At 44.7% G+C, this 16,759-nt stretch overlaps 1 protein-coding gene across 1 annotated transcript in view; it reads right to left on the bottom strand.

The window, feature by feature from the left end:
• LOC146867727 (zinc finger BED domain-containing protein 5-like) overlaps nt 1-5,004 on the bottom strand; it is a 53,291-nt gene extending 48,287 nt beyond the window's left edge. The window contains exon 1 of the mRNA XM_085623721.1: nt 4,025-5,004. Within this exon, the coding sequence (XP_085479847.1) occupies nt 4,025-5,004 (980 nt within the window). The remainder of the gene's footprint in view (nt 1-4,024) is intronic.
• Nucleotides 5,005-16,759: the final 11,755 nt, after the last annotated feature.

Below are 16,759 nucleotides of genomic sequence, written 5' to 3'. Positions count from 1 at the left end.
TTCTGTGAATACCGAAATGAGTAAGTGCCTTCTGTGAATACCAAAATGAATAAGTGCCTTCTGTGAATACCAAAATGGTAGTAAGTTTAGGATTTTGTCTTAAGTTAGTTCTGTGAATCGGGCCCCTTGTGTCTGCTAGGTGTACATATTGTTTGTCATGTTGTATGTGATTATACAAAGTAGCGCATTTATTCACGAGCAGTGGTTTCTCCCATTTACATATCGCTGTCTTAAAGAGGATACCGAAGTTTTTCTCACAGGTGAAAAGTGGGACCACAATGGCAATCATTCATTACTATGCAAGAATATCCAACTGCACAACGCTTCTAAGCTTACAGCCCCCAAAATTGCGTGCTTTCCCAAAAGCACGCCAACTCCCACAATCAGACCAACATTCACACAGCTTTCTAACGGCAGTTATCTGGTTCTTAATAACATGGACTGCTACGGAATGTGAGCTGGCATACTGTATGTCTTTACTGTTTCAAACCAGATAACTTCCTCTGGCAATCTCTATTCCCACCCACACAAAGTAACTCCCAAAGTTCAACTTGGCCTTCAATACCTACCTTGAAAACAGATTTTATTAAACGGAGCAAACTGAAAGCGCTTTTGTTTCAAACAGAAGTGTCCCTCACTTCTCCAAAAGTAATTTATCGACTGCAGAAAGCACAAACTTCAAGTAAAATACACTCCCTTTTAAATACGAACCTCCCATTACACTTTGTGAATTGTTAAACAATTTTCAACACATCTGACACTTGAGGTCTGGCACACTTTTTTAACATTGTCTTCTCCGGCCTTCTCACAGGCTTTCAAACTGTTTTTAGTCTAATACTAGACTTCATTCATTCGATCATCTCTGGAATAACAGCAACAGTGCCCATAACTCTCGCTCCATTTGTGGCCATCCTACTACTATTTTAGCCTGTTAAAAATGGCTATGCTCCCTGTGGTAACAAAGCAAAAACCAAAGGAAATGATGGACGGAGTGTTGAACATTGCAAGCACTCACCCCCAGTCAACTGATCTGGATTTAATCCATCACCGTTCTTTAGCCCACTCTGCCACCCCAGTTCAGACATGGCTATATGCAAATCAGTCTGACCCTGTGCCTCATGGGAACAGTCCAGCTCGAACTGCCAAGCCATGTCTTCCCTGGACCGGAAACAAGCTTCCTAGGACTGGTTTCTGGCATTTCAGCCGTTTTCAGCCAGGCTTGCTTGAATCCAGTGGCAAAGTGAGCAAGGGACTCACGCCTGAGCATACCCTGCCAACTTATGGCGAACAAAGCAAAAACCAAAGGAAATGATGGACGGAGTGTTGAACATTGCAAGCACTCACCCCAAGTCAACTGATGTGGGTTTAATCCATCACCGTTCTTTAGCCCACTCTGCCACCCCAGTTCAGACATGGCTATATGCAAATCAGTCTGACCCTGTGCCTCATGGGAACAGTCCAGCCCGAACTGCCAAGCCATGTCTTCCCTGGACCGGAAACAAGCTTCCTAGGACCGGTTTCTGGCATTTCAGCCGTCTTCAGCCAGGCTTGCTTGAATCCAGTGGCAAAGTGAGCAAGGGACTCACGTCTGAGCATACCCTGCCAACTGCCTGAAGCTTGTTTCCAGTCCAGGGAAGACATGGCTTGGCAGTTCGGGCTGGACTGTTCCCATGAGGCACAGGGTCAGACTGATTTGCATATGGCCATGTCAGAACTGGGGTGGCAGAGTGGGCTAAAGAACGGTGATGGATTAAACCCAGATCAGTTGACTGGGGGTGAGTGCTTGCATTGTTCAACACTCCGTCCATCATTTCCTTTGGTTTAGCCCTGTGGTAACAAGCATGTCCGACAGAATACGCCTCTACGCGAAGCTATATCAATACCGTGAAAAAATGGAACAACTTTTCGGCTGCCTGCCTCTATCTATTATCGGAGCCACCTACAACATGACATTTATTTACACATATACAATCTGCGTGCAACCATCTTTTTATTGCAAAACTTGCCCAATCGACTGGCGAATGGATCTATGCCCTGCCAAATCCCAGTAAACGCTCCTGCTATCCAGCAGGTAATGGAGTATCTTGAAAACCATGAACTTGATTGTTCGGGCAGGGGAGCAATGGCGGATGCAACTCAAAAAGGTATCCTGGCGGAATGGGATTTCTGCGCAGCGGCGAAAGATCTCCTGCAACGTGCGACTTTTGACAACATCGCAAATTGCCTGCCAATTCAAATTGCCGCCCCAACATTCGAAGAACATTACTGTCCCTTCGAGGATATGAATTGGATCACTTCGCTTTTCTCATACGATGGCAACAATCGCCTCTTGGAACATTACGCATCTCGAGACGCTGAAGAACTTCCAGACTACAATCTCCAAGACTTGTAAGAAATTCACTTTACTCTTGGATTGATTCTTTCCAACTTTTTTGAATTTTGCCTATTACATTTTTTAATACACTTCAATTGAACTATTTTTGTATAATAACTTTCTAAGTATGCTTAGGCATTTGAACTCTGTTTTCATTATTGGCCCTTACGTCTCCACACTAACCAGGGATGGATGATGTATGGCCTATGCAAATACGCTATTTGCTTGCTAAATTAGCCTAAACCCGACATCCATTTTGAAACCATATCTATTCTTTGTACACACGTCTCTCTGCCTGCCTCTTATCCACGAAGCCCTTTCACACAAATTAGCTCATCCTCAGCCTCTGCTCACGAACTGGCGATCAAGATAAAAAAACACGGCATTGTTTAGGAACTGGTTGGCACAGTGTGGTAATCGTATCCTACCTTTATTTTCATTCTACAATTTGCAGTCTTTAATGTCTAATAGGTATTGTTTATGTCACATGGAACTGTAACATGTAATGTGGAATTGACTGATGCAGAAGCTTAGCTTCGAATACAGCAGAAGCAGTTGGAGTTTGCCTCAGCTGGATGCCTTAGCTCTTGCACCAGTGGGTCCATTTATGGCACTTAAATAAAGAGACTTTTTATATCACTTGCAGACTCCATCGCTTTATCCCACACAGCCACTTTCTTAAACACACCTGATTTCACCATTTGACTTCTGTGGCATTGCAACATTCTGCATTATATTCTTCACGATTATTTATTTATTCCTGCTCGCTAAAACAGTCCATTTGAGTCTTCAGACCGGTAGGGGTGAGTAGTTTGCTTCCCACTCCCGCTATAGTCTAAACCAGTGGTTCCCAAACTTTTTTGACCCGTGGCTCCCTTGACCTAATTGGCAGTTGGTCGTGGCTCCCCACCATATTTTTCCGGGTGGGAGGGTGGGGGTGGGGTGGGAGGGGGATGTAAGCCCGACCTCGGGAGTACTTCCTGTTGTCTTCCTTAAATTAATTGGGATGCAATGAAGGTATTATAATTATATTTGTAACAAAATACGAAGATAACAGCTGTTTAATAAAAATGTGTTAAGTGTGAAGCGATACAAGATTAATAGCCAAATATGTTTCCATGCAACTTTTTTTAACCACACAATAGTTCAAAAATTTCTATATAATAAAATATCTTTTCAATGGACAGGTTAAACAATAGAGTCTGAAATTTACCTTACAAATCCTAGTGAGATGGATGTGCTTGTTTTTCCTTACATAACTCCTGAAATCTTGGAGTTATTTTTGAGATCGCAACACGCATTTCTTTTTCAAGGTTAATTTTTGCCCTATATTTAGACTTTATCACTGCAACTGCTGAGAAACCAGCTTCACAAAGGTACGAAGTAGCAAAAAGGATCAAAACATGCAGGGCTCTCTTGCTTATCATTGGATATTCATCACCAGCTTGGCACCAGAAGTCAAGCAGTGACTGAGACTGGAACCTTACTTTCAATGTTGAGTCACTTGAAACATCAATAAGCTGTTCTGCTTCCTCATTGCTGAAATGCTGAGGTATCTCAGCATTGAAGGGGTCTCTCACCCATTTTATTGGCTCCACTTCATCCTCTGGAAAATATTTATCAAGGTAAAAACGGAGTTGAGACAAATACAGAACAAAAACGGTCCTCAGTTCCGCCTTTAACGCCATCTCATTCTCCTGCAGAAACTGGTCCAATGAAGGAAAACATGTATAGTCACCTTTGCTTATACTACTTTTCCAAAGGATCACTTTCTTCTTAAAGCCTGAAACTTTGTCTGACAGTTGCAAGATGTTAGTATTATTGCCTTGCAAGGACTTGTTCAGTGCATTCAGTTTTTCAAATAGATCAGAAAGAAAAGCCATTTGTATTAGAAAGTCTGCATCAATAAACTTGTCAGCAAAACAATGTTCATCATCATATAGATACGAGTATATTTCATTCCTCAATTCATACACCCTAAGCAGGGAGTTACCTAGAGACAGCCACCGAGAACTGCTGTAGAACAAGAGACATGAGTGTTCCGCACCCATGTCCTCACACAGTTTAGCAAAAAATCTTGCTTTCAATGGTCTTGTTTTAATATAATTTACCACTCTGATGACAATTTGCAGAATACCATGCAGTTCTTCACTGAGGTTTCCTGCTGCCAGTGCTTCTCTGTGAATTATGCAGTGTGTCCAAACAGCATTAGGAGCTTTAGATCGTATGCGAGCTTGAAGTCCTTGGTAGCATCCTGCCATGGAACGGCCCCCATCTGTACAAACTCCAACACATCTCTCCCAGTCAATTTGATTCTGTTGCATAAAATCATCCACAACCGCATACAAGTCTTGGCCTGTCGTTCCACCTTTGATTTCTTTACAGAACGACAAATCCTCAACAATTTGTTTTTCGTATAGAAACCTGACATAGCAAATAAGGTGGGTGTCTTTGTGGTTGTCTGCTGCCTCATCCAGCTGGAGTGCAAAGTCTTTGCCTCTTAGATTACAGATGAGCTGCTCGTTAATATCTTCAGCCATATCATTTATCCTCCGGCTGATAGTATTATTAGAAAGAGGCACTTTCAGCAGCTGTTTACCCTCATCATCGACGAGCATGACTGTTACCATCTCAACAGCAGCAGGCAAAATCAGCTCTTCTGCAATTGTGTGGGGTTTTTTACTCTGTGCAACTAGATAGGCCACTTTATATGAAGACAGGAGGGCGTTACTATTAATTTTGGTTTGTTTTGAGAAAGTGGACTTTTGTAGTTTGGCTTCTGCAACTTTTCTTACAAAAAATTCCCTTGGCTTTCCGACCACATTTGGGTGAAGACTTTCAAGATGTCGCTTAAGTTTACTTGGAAGCATGGATTCCAGAGCCAAAACTTTTAAACAGATTGCACATTGACGACGGTCCTCGTTATTAACCTGGACACACGTGAAACCATAATCCAAATACCTGTCATCGTACTTTCTGTACTTGGCCTTTCGTTTCCCGTCCTCTTTTTTGTCAGAAGAACCTGCAACTTCACTTTGCTCAGACGAACTTGACATTAGAAATCTCTTCATTGTCAATCAGAAAGATGGGAATCAGTTCCTCTCGTCTTAATTATTCGGATTGAGAAGAATATACAAAATACATAAAGAAAGGTCTTTCTATCTGTAAAGTTCCTGGCCGTCTTTTCTTTTCCTTTGCTGAAGTATTTCCAGGTTTCTTGCGGGTCTCATCCAGTCTCCACGGAATAATAAGCCTGAAGTACAAAACATCCAGGTAAGACAAGTAGAAGTAGAACTAAAGTTATTCTCTGCCTAATGATGGATCTATTATTTCTGTTATTTTGCAATAGTAGCCCATGATGATGGTGACCATTTGGACTTATTATTCTTATTGGCACCCCGCACAGACAGAAAGAGCATTCAGTTTTTAAACGAAATCTAAGGTCAAATAAAATGGCAAATGGAAAGTTTTCTGCAATTTAGTGCAGCGGTTGCAACCAACAATAGAAAACATGAGCAACTCTGACTTAGTTCAAACAGTGCTGGATTCCTGGGTGGACCGGCTTTAGAACTGGTGGTGCCCAGTGCCACAATGTTTTTTGGCGCCCCTCTCACAATGACCACCTCCGACACGGATGCCCTCCCTACTACCCTTCAACAGTCTCCATAACCACTCTCTCTCAGATGCATTTAATACATTTTATAGCGTCACTCATAAAAGTGAAGGCAGGGCCGGCTCTAGGGAGGTGCGACCGGTGCTACCACACCGGGTGCTGACTTCGCACAGGGGCGTAAATGCACCTGCTGCCCCGTTTCTGGCCTCTAGCAGTGTCCAGGCAGCAATTAAAATGTCAATAAAGCTACGGTGATTAATGTTCTCCCAGGCGAGATCAGAGTTTTGCCTAATAGAAGTTTTGACCCAAAGTTGTTATTCTTGGTTAGGTAGTGCAGAGGGTTGATATGCCTGCTGCACAGAACATTTACCATGCAGATCACCAAGCAAAATTCATTTTGCCAGTTCCATCGTGATTCTACCATACACTCAAATGAGAGAGATATTTGTGGGTACTAAAAGCAGAGGTTAGTCTTGCCGAATCTTCTGCCCAACCTACATTTTCACCCGTATCACCAGCATTATTTTTACTGTAAAAACGGCGCACGTTAAAAATCGGACATAAAATGTAAGCCAAGCCAAGGCCTTCTTCTCTCTGAGAGAAGTCATTGGCTTGGCTTACATTTTATGTCAGATTTTTAACATGCGTCGTTTTTACAGTAAAAATAATGCTGGTGAAATGCCGATCACAGTTTGGGAACCACGGCCTTAAAGGTGACAAAAGGGGCAAAAGGTGAAGGTGGCAAGAGGAAAAGCCAAAGGCACAGAAAGGCAAAACTGAAAAGAGGTGCAAATGGCAAGAGACAGAGGTGAAAAAGAAGGCTAAAAGAGAGAAGCAGATGTGGGTCTCAGATTTAGTGCAGCAGCAGCTGGGGTCAAAAGGGCGAGGCCGGGACAGAGAGCCAGGCACAGCTGAGGAAGGCAGGGCCAGCAGGACTAGGCAGGGACACTTTGGGAACCACGGACCTATTGGTATTGTAAATGACAATTCCTTTTATTATTGCAGGTTTTTTGAACACATAAATAAAAGGCATTGTCATTTACAATGCCAATAGCTCAAAATCTCACAATTGCGAGACCTATTGCATTGCATTGTCTCAAGCAAAGTGAGTTACATATACATTCTGCCTCTCTCCATAAAATTGGCTGCAGTTTTTGAACAATAGAAGTACTGTGGGGGAGAGAAACCGCAGACACACCCCACAACTGTTAGTCACAGAGCCAAGCAGAGCTGAAGGCACATTCTTTGTAAGAACCGAGAAGGAAGGCCACTGTCTTAAGGCGAGACCTCGAGTGTTGTGCTTGGAAAAGGGCCCTGCTCTCAGTTTCTCCTGCACATTCTAGCTTCATCCAACAAACCATAGAAAAAGATTTGGCAAATTGACACAGTTAAAAAAAAAAAAGAAAACAGGATAGCTTTACTGAATGGACAGTAGTGAATGAACGGCGAAATCTCAAACCTGAAATGGTGGTTGAGTGGCACACTTTACAAATCAAAGAATTAAAGGTTTCTGAAGGTCCTGGAAAATTAGGCAGACGCCCGAGGTATTTATCTACCAACAGTAACAACCCCCCTCGCAAAGGAGCTATTTATTTTTCCTTTTGGAATTCTAAAAGCATCTTGCCAAGTCGGAAGTCTTCACAGCCCAGGCTTTATGTACATGCATGCAGGGTGTGTTTTTGAAGTTGCGGGCATTATAATCCTGTTTCGCCAAAATCAGGCTACATGCCCTGTCTCGGAGCACGGCACACACAGTGTGTTTCACTGCTGACATGTAAACACTGCCCGTTTCCTTTTGTGATTTCTGATACTCGACAATACAGCTCCATCATGTAGAATGTACGTGTACGTGTACTTTATATGCTCTTGTAGCCTGCACACGTCACTGTTTCCTTTTATAACGTATCGTTTGCTACCTCTTGTATTTTATTTGCTCTTGATACTTGCACAATTGTCACTATTGCCTCATGTAATGTAACGTTCGTTTTTGTAACAGGCTCACTTGTAATTGTTCTCCTTTGTATCTTTACTTTGCCTATATTGTGAAGCGCTCTGACACCTTCGCTTCGGGTAAAGTCCGCGCTATATAAAAACGCATTAAAGTAATAAATAAGTCTCCACAGGACCCACAGGAATCCCTCCCAAGACAGTCCCAACAACTTCACTTACCTGATGTTGGAAGAGGGTCCTACAAGAAGACGGCGGGCGGCAGAAGACGGCGGGCGGCAGAAGACGGCAGCATTAACTTCCTGCAAACGACCGAGCTCCCAATGAGTAATGGAGACTGCATACAACGCGTATACGTACGCACGCATGGCGGCAGTGCACCTCTTGGGACAAACCATGTCCCCAGTTTTTGCAGGTGAGTTCACATTGTGGTCGCGGCGCCCCTGGCTCCTCATTACAGCGCACCGGGGTGCCGCGGCGCACACTTTGGGAACCACGGGTCTAAACCCATACTAACACCACTTGCACAGCTATGCTACAGTGACCAGTATGCTACAGCGCCCAGAGCACATCAGTTTACAGCAATCAGCTCATGGTTTCATCCCTGTCTGTACTGGCACCTCACCTCAGCACCATCTCACTCTGGTCAAAAGAGCACTTTCACTCTGCTAGGGGTGAATACTTCACTTCACACTCCCTGTATAGCACACCCTAACCACCCCACAGAGCTTACACCGCTATACTCTAAACCCATAATAACACACATTGCACAGCTATGCTATAGCGGCCAGTATCCTACAGCGCCCAGAGCACATCAGATTACAGCAATCAGCTCACGGTTTCATCCCCGAGTGTACCGGCACCTCACCTCAACACCATCTCACTCTTGACAAAACAGCACTTTCACACCGGTAGGGGTGAATACATTGCTTCACATTCCCTGTGTAGCACACCCTAACCACCCCACAGACCTCATAGCTCTCCTACCCTCCTCTTTCCTTCTCTTTTTTCCCTTTTTTCCCCTTACTTGCTTCAACGGAATCACACAATGGCTGCCAACACTTCCTGGTTGCAACCGCTCGCAGCCAATAAGCAGCAAGCTCATGCTTGTAACGCCTCAGCCAATCAGAAGGCAGATTTCCCAAATATTGATATCTGTAAATTTCAATATTTCTCCAAAACTACTGAATGGATTTACACCAAATAAAGAAGAGCGTGCTTTCCAGACCAAGACCCTTCTCCCTGCCAAATTTGGGGTAATTCCGTTCACCCGTTCGACCTGTAGCCTTGTCTAAAGTTTCCTATGGAAATTAACATGGAGAAAACACGTTTTGGGACCCCCTTTTTTCTAGGCCCCCCTTGACGAATCACCCCCAAACTTTCGACATAGGAGCTGATATAAACAAAGAATTAGTTTGGAAAATTTCATGAAGATTCATCAAACAACACCAAAATTATAAGCAAAACAAAAAATGCTCTTCCTATGGAAACTTGGTCCTAACTATAACTACCTACTGGCGACAGCCAGTAGGTAATAAATATATATATATATATATATATATATATATATATATATATATATATATATATATATATATATATATATATATATGGCGGTCACCAGTAGGTAGTTATAGTTAGAACCTCGTTTCCATGGGAAAAGCATTTTTTGATTTGCTAATAACTTTGACGTCATTTGACGAATCTTCGCGAAAATCTCCCAAAAATAATTCTATCCAGGTCAGCTCCTATCCTAAAAGTTTGGGGGTGATTCGTCAAGTGGAGGTTGAGAAAAAAGGGGGGTCCCAAAACGCGTTTTCTCCATTTTAATTTCAATAGGAAATTTTGAGACAGGCTACAGCCCGAACTGCTGAATGGAATAACCCAAATTTTGCAAAAAGGTAGTGCTTGGCTCAAAATTTTAAATGGTGTAAATCTGTTCAGTAGTTGCTGAGAAAAAAATCAATTTTCCATAGGAAACTTTAGGCAAGCCTACAGCACGAACTGCTGAACGGAATTACACCACATTTAGCACATAGGTAGTGGTTGGTTCAGAAAGCAACCTTATGTAAAATGGTGTAAATCCGTACAGTAGTTGCTGAGAAAATCCCAAAATAATAATATTGAAATCTGTGGCCGAGGAGGGTTCGTGAACCCTCCCGACCACAAGCTTTATTCTAATTGGCTGTCAACACTACAAACCAGGAAGTGTTGTCAGCCATCTTCTGACTTGGTAGAACCGAGTCACAAGAAAACAGAGAATTAAGCAGGAAAAACAAGAAAAGGGGGCAGGGTAAAAACACCCTGACCCCCTAGGCCTGCTCAGGGCGTCTCACAAGGACCCCCAGGCCAACAAAAACCATTTTTTTGTTTTTAAAAATCGTCCGAATTCGCACCGGAACGCCACATTTTAAAAAAACGAAGCGCCTGCTCCCGCACTTCATTTTCAAATAGCCCCCGGGTGGGCCAGGTCCCAGGGGCACTCATAAATTATGCTGCAGGGGCCCACGGGGGCCCCCGCAGCACCGGGGACCACCCCCTCCATGGGGCCTATTAAATTAAATGCGTGGGGGTCCCAAGCCCCATGCTGCTCCGGGGACTGCCACCTCCCCGGAGCAATTATCTAAATTGGCGGGGGAGCCTCACAGGCCACCCCCCGAGCCCCAGGGGCCGCCATCTCCCCGGGGCAAAAAAAAAAATTGTGTGGGGGGCTCAAGCCCTCCCCACACTGCCCCGGGGGCCACCACCTCCTTGGGACACTTAAAATTGAAATATGGGGGTCCTTAGCAGACCACCACCTCCCCGAGGCTTCACATATGTTGCTAGGGGGGCCTTTTGGCCCCCGTCCAGGAGCCCACGATGGCCCTGGGGACAGCCACCCCCCAGGGCTGGCTCATGCAGTGTCCCGGGGTGCCCAACCCCAGGACACAGCTGTTTGCTATGACAGGGTGCGAGCCATGCAGCTCCCACCCTGTCATAGCAAACACTGGTTTGGATTTTGTAAGCGAGAGCAGTTTTCCAGCTCTCGCTTACAAAATCCAAACCAGATTGCTTTTCCACAAGGGGAGCTACATGTCAGCAGCTCCCCATGTGGAAAAGCAATGCCGGCTCCCGCAGGAGCCGGCGGGACCATGGGGGAATTGGGCTCCCCCAACAGTCCCCAACGGAGTGGCCAGCCCTTGGGGGATGGGGTCCCCTGGGCTAGAAGTGGCCTGGGAGGGGGGCCACGCAGCCCCCCTCAATTAAAAAAATAAAATAAAAGAGGCACTGCCCCGGGGGATGGGGTCCCCTGGGCCCAATAGAGGCCTCAGGAAGGGGGCCACGCAGCCCCCCTCCTTAAAAAACATATTAAATAAAAATATATATGTATGGCCATGCCCCGGGGGATGGGGTCCCCAGGGCCAAAATTTGCCTCGGGAGGCGAGCCACACAGCCCCCTTCCAATTTTACTTTTTTTTAAAGTAAAAAAAAAGAGCATGCCCTGTGGGATAGGTTTGCCAGGGCCCCAATTAATGTTAAAGAAGGGGGGGGGGCCACACAGCCCCCCTTGTAAAAAAAAAAAATGTAAAAGCCGGCATTGCTGCTAGGCACCGCCCCCTCCCTGCAGCACTCAGCAAACACACCCCCGTGCGTTGTAAGTTGGGGAATTAATTCCCCTTGAATACTGAGGGTCACTGGGGGCCAACTAGCCCACCAGGTACCTCCTGTATGCGCCACAGAGAGATGTTCAGAGACCATGCCCCTTTTTACACCTCTCTGCAACGCAGCTCTGTGGCGCTTACTAGAGGTACCTCGTGAGCTAGTTGGCCCCCAGGGACCCTCAGGACTCAAGGGGAATAAATCCTCCAATTTACAATGCACCAGGTGGCGCGTTTGCACAGTGGTGCAGGGAGGGGGCGGGGCCTGACATAACAAGTGTGCAAACGCACCCCCTGACACATTGCAAATTGGGGGATTAAGTCCCCTTGAATACTGAGGGTCCCTGGGGGCCAACTAGCCCACCAGGTACCTCCAGTAAGCGCCACAGGGCTGCGCTGCAGAGAGGTGTTAAAAGGGGCATGGCCTCAGACCACCTCTCTGCATCGCAGCCCTTTGGTGCATACTGGAATTACCTGGTGGGCTAGTTGGCCCCCATGGAGCCTCAGGATTCAAGGGAACTTAATCCCCCAATTTAAGACGTGCCATGGGGCACGTTTGCACATTTGTCACATCAGTTCCCGCCCCCTCCCTTCACCACTGTGCAAACGGGCTCTATGGCACATTGCAAGTTGGGGGATTAACTCCCATTGAATCCTGAGGGTCCCTGGGGTCCAATTAGCCCACCAGTTACCTCCAGTAAGCGTCACAGAGCTGCGTTGCAGAGAGGTGTAAAAAGGGGCATGGCCTCAGAACACCTCTCTGAAACGCAGGTCTGTGGCGCTTACTGAATGTACCTGGTTGGCTACTTGGCCATCAGGGACCTTCAGGATTCAAGGGGACTTAATAGGGATGTCATAGTTAGAAATTAGCATTTAAAAAAAACATTGAAATTCACTGAAAAAACCATAGGTTTCAGCAACGTTATAGTTAGCTGGACATTTCACTCTTACTAAACAATAAAAATTCCCCCGTTATAGTTAGTTCAGCTAACTATAACTCGCACCCCCTCAATGCACTGCTGATGACATCACATATTACATCATTCGTGACATGCTCAGTGACATCACTGATGACATCACTGAAGACATCTCAAATTACATCACTGATGGCATCACTTCGATGGGCAGTACTTTTGCCCTGAGTATTGCCTGTCTCTACATGGGGTATGTGGAGGAGGTACACATCTGGTCCAACAATCTTTTCTCTAACAAGATACGGAAATGGTTAAGGTACATAGATGATATTTTTGTCATCTGGCATGGAGATCAGGAGAGCACTACAGACTTCATGACTTGGATTAATAACATCAACCCCTTTCTTAAATTAACCAGTTCCTCTATTAACAGGATGGTCTTGTTCCTTTACTTCAATATCATGGCCAAGGACGGAAGATTAGAAAGCTCATTATACAAAAAACCTACAGATCTCAACGGGTAACTGCACTTTAATAGTGCTCATCCCCGTTCCTTGAGAGAGAACCTCCCTATAGGACAATATCTAAGAATACGGAGGAACTGCTCAAATTTGCAGGATTATAATGAAGAGGCAAAAATCCTCACAAACAAACTGGAAGAGAAAGACTAACCAAGCAAGGTGATTGACCAAGCCAGAAAAAGATCCCGAAAAATACCACGGGAGGCATTGCTAGAAACTAGCGCGAAGAAAGAAAACACAGCACTCATCTGTGTTATCCCTCACAGTTCATCTTCGAATAACATCAAAAAAATCATAAAGAACATGCATCCTGACATTGAATAAATTAACATTCGAGATACCCATGTTCTCGTTCAGGAGAAATAGAAGCATAAGCAACACTCTGGTCCATATGGAGAGTTGGGAACCCACACGAGATACTCAGCTTACTTTATGAAGCCAACCACCAGTGAGGGGCCATTTCCCTTGCGGCAACTGTGCGGTGTGCCCTTTCACCAAACACACTAGGAGTATTGACTTCGGCATGCAATCCGACTGGGAACAACAAGACCACACAAATTGCAACACCTCAAATGTGGTCTACATGATCACGTGTCCGTGTGGATTAAAATATGTCGGAATGACAACGCGAAAAGCGAAACTTCACATAGGTGAACATAGAAGCACTATCAGAAGAGGAATCACCGCTGCAAAACTAACAGCCCATTACTTGGAGAGGAAATACAATGATAAAGACCTAATCTGGACAATAATTGAAAAGGTGAAGGAGGGCACCAACATCACTTAGAGACTCCTTGAGAGAGAACAACGTTGGGTCTATAGATTGGGTACTAACAGCCAGGGATTAACTGACTCAATTCCATGGAATGCCCTAAACAGAAACTGAATATGTTGACAACAGCCATCACTGTCTAAACTTTATATACCCCGAACATAAATTCTGCAGGGTACAAAACATACAACTACCTTAACGAGAAACTGCAGGTAAAACTAAGATTCTCCCCCTGTTTTTAAATTAACAATCTTTTTTTAAATTAACAATCTTTTTGAGAAAAAGGGTGATGTTCAGACCAACCTGTAAAATATAGGTTTGAGTATGCTCTCACAACGATGTAAATGTGATTATCAGCGATTTATTACAAGCTTTTTCTATACTGCAAACATTGCAGGTAGTTTATTTTGCCAATTTTTTACCCACTGGCGGGCCCCCCATTTCCAATCACCGGATACACTATAACTCCTTGGCAGTCAGTCTCAGCAGCCTGTATAAATTACACGCATGAGACGAGTAACCACATTTCCCATGAATCCATGGGTTACTGGCACTCATTTCCGGGTTGCGCACCAGAAATGATGCCTCCTACAAGCTCTCCGCCCTCCTGCACCACCCACTATCCAGCGGCTACACAAAATGACTGGCTTCCTCATACGGGCACACAAGACAGCCTGGGGCAAATGCCGGGATACACGGATACCGAATAGGTTCTTCACGGGGCAGGACCTTTGGAGTAGTAAGTCGATCACATTGAGACATCTACAAGCAGAGGTAACGCAGGAGTGTTTACTTCCCACAACAGCGTTTGACTACAAGGCTCCCCTACTGTGATCCATGTGATATACTTTTTCCACTCTAATTGGGTAAGAGCTTAACAAAGTACTTGAACATTAATGTTGGCACAATCGATACAGAGAGAGACACCTACACCATGCGTGTTGTATTATTAAGACGTGTGACCACTGCTCATCTGTATGTGTACTTCTTTCACGGGTTGTTTGAGGGTGTATATGCTGTACTTGGAATAGGCAAACTACACTTGAAAGCACTATTTTCGCTATGAGATTATGCACACTGCCATGAGGGCAGATGGGGATCAATGGATCCACCTTGGCTCTGCCTTTCAATCACTAAGTCACTGATCATGGAAACAAAGGAATGTGAGCACCTATGCATGATGGGCGCAATCGTACATCGTGACTGTGATTATTGTAATGCATAGTTGTTTGTCCTCTTTTGTTCTCCTTACAGGCGGAATTTTTTCATTTTCAAAAGAAGGGGAATAAGTATTCTCCCCATTGTTATTAATTTATTGTCATTATTGCCACGAAGGTTACAGCTTTCTGTACCTTCAACACTAATATATATGTGTCCAATTTTGGTAAACACCAGGGAGGGAATGATTACGATGCCCTGACGAAAGTCCAGGACCATTTTTTGCCACAGATCTTCGGGCTGAAACATGTTGGCAGTTTATTAGGGTCATAGGACCATAACCTCCAAAAGACCCTTTTTTATATTTTTTAACGTCCACTACATCACCGTGAATATAAGGGATACCTGGGGATTGTAGTAGGATTTTTATCTTTAAGTCCCCCTGGCCTACATCTTTTAAGAGCTCCCTGAAATAAGGTCGAGCCCATCCTGACTTTTAGGGGTCAGGGTGAACCCGATGATGAAGCATGACACCAATAGGGAGCGTGAGGGCTAAATAAGAAAAAGGAATTACATCCTTTCAGCATTGAGCAGTATACACCACATAAGGATTTTAGGAGTTTTAAGAACCTCTATGGGTCTGGATACAATATTGTGAGTACAAGCACACACTCACCCATACAGCCACTCTCACAATCTCACAATCACTCACTCACACATTCAGTTACTTATATGCTCCAACACTCACACATACTGCTTTTCACATATGCAGTTACTCACCCATATACCACTGATACATCCTCTTACTCACTGACACAGCCATATGCACACTCACTTGCCCATACAGCCCCTCTCAGATGTACTCATGAACCCATACAGCCAGTGATTCACCCACTCACTCATGCATGCAGGTAGTCACACACCCCTCATCCACCCACACAGACACTCATACACCCATACAGGTACTCTGAAAACCAATCAATAACCCATACAGCTACTCATGTATCTACCCATGCAGCCATTTACACAACAACTGACAGATTGATACAGACATTCACACAAATGAGTCACTCACCCATACATTCACTGAGACACGTATAATATCTTTCTTATACAGTCAGTCACGCAACCACTAAATCATCCATACAGACACTCATACACACATTGATTCATCAACACACTTTGGTGTATACATTTGTAATGCTCATAAAAGTTTTAGAAACACTCACAGTCCTCAGATGATGTCATCAGTGATGTCATTTGAGATGTTATCAGTGATGTCACTGACCATGCCATTAGTGATGTTGTTAGACCTGGCACCATTGGCGTGGGTCTCCCTTCCATTTTTTGCTGTTGTCTCCTCTGTTTTTGCTGGTAATAGATGCTCTGAGTGCTGTGCCACTGCCATTCAGTGCCACAGCGCGAATGCTCCCTGTGTAAAGATGACATGTGAATTGGTATATCCAGGATTGGCTTATTTGGTTTACCTGTTAGTCCCTAGTAGTGTGGCCTGTGTGTGCCCAGGGCTGGTAAACCAAATGCTGCTGGTAGGCCTGCAGCGCTGGTTTGCGCCACCCACAGAAGCAGCTTGTAAAGTGTGTCTCAGACTTGCCACTGCAGTGTCTGTGTGCAGTCCAGAACTGCCATCTTGGTTGTGAAGTGCACCCACTTCCCAGCCCCTGAACCTTCCCTTGGCATCATGTAAGCCACTCCTATGGTACGGTGCATTGTTTGTGTAAGGTAGGATATGCTCTGATGTGTGTAGCATGTCCTGGTAGTGAATTACACCCAATTTCGTGTTTCACTACTGTAAGGCTACCTG

The sequence above is a fragment of the Triturus cristatus genome, chromosome 1_2, assembly GCF_964204655.1.
Source record: "Triturus cristatus chromosome 1_2, aTriCri1.1, whole genome shotgun sequence".
NCBI lineage: Eukaryota > Metazoa > Chordata > Amphibia > Caudata > Salamandridae > Triturus > Triturus cristatus.
This window is presented reverse-complemented; position numbering and strand designations above follow the sequence as displayed.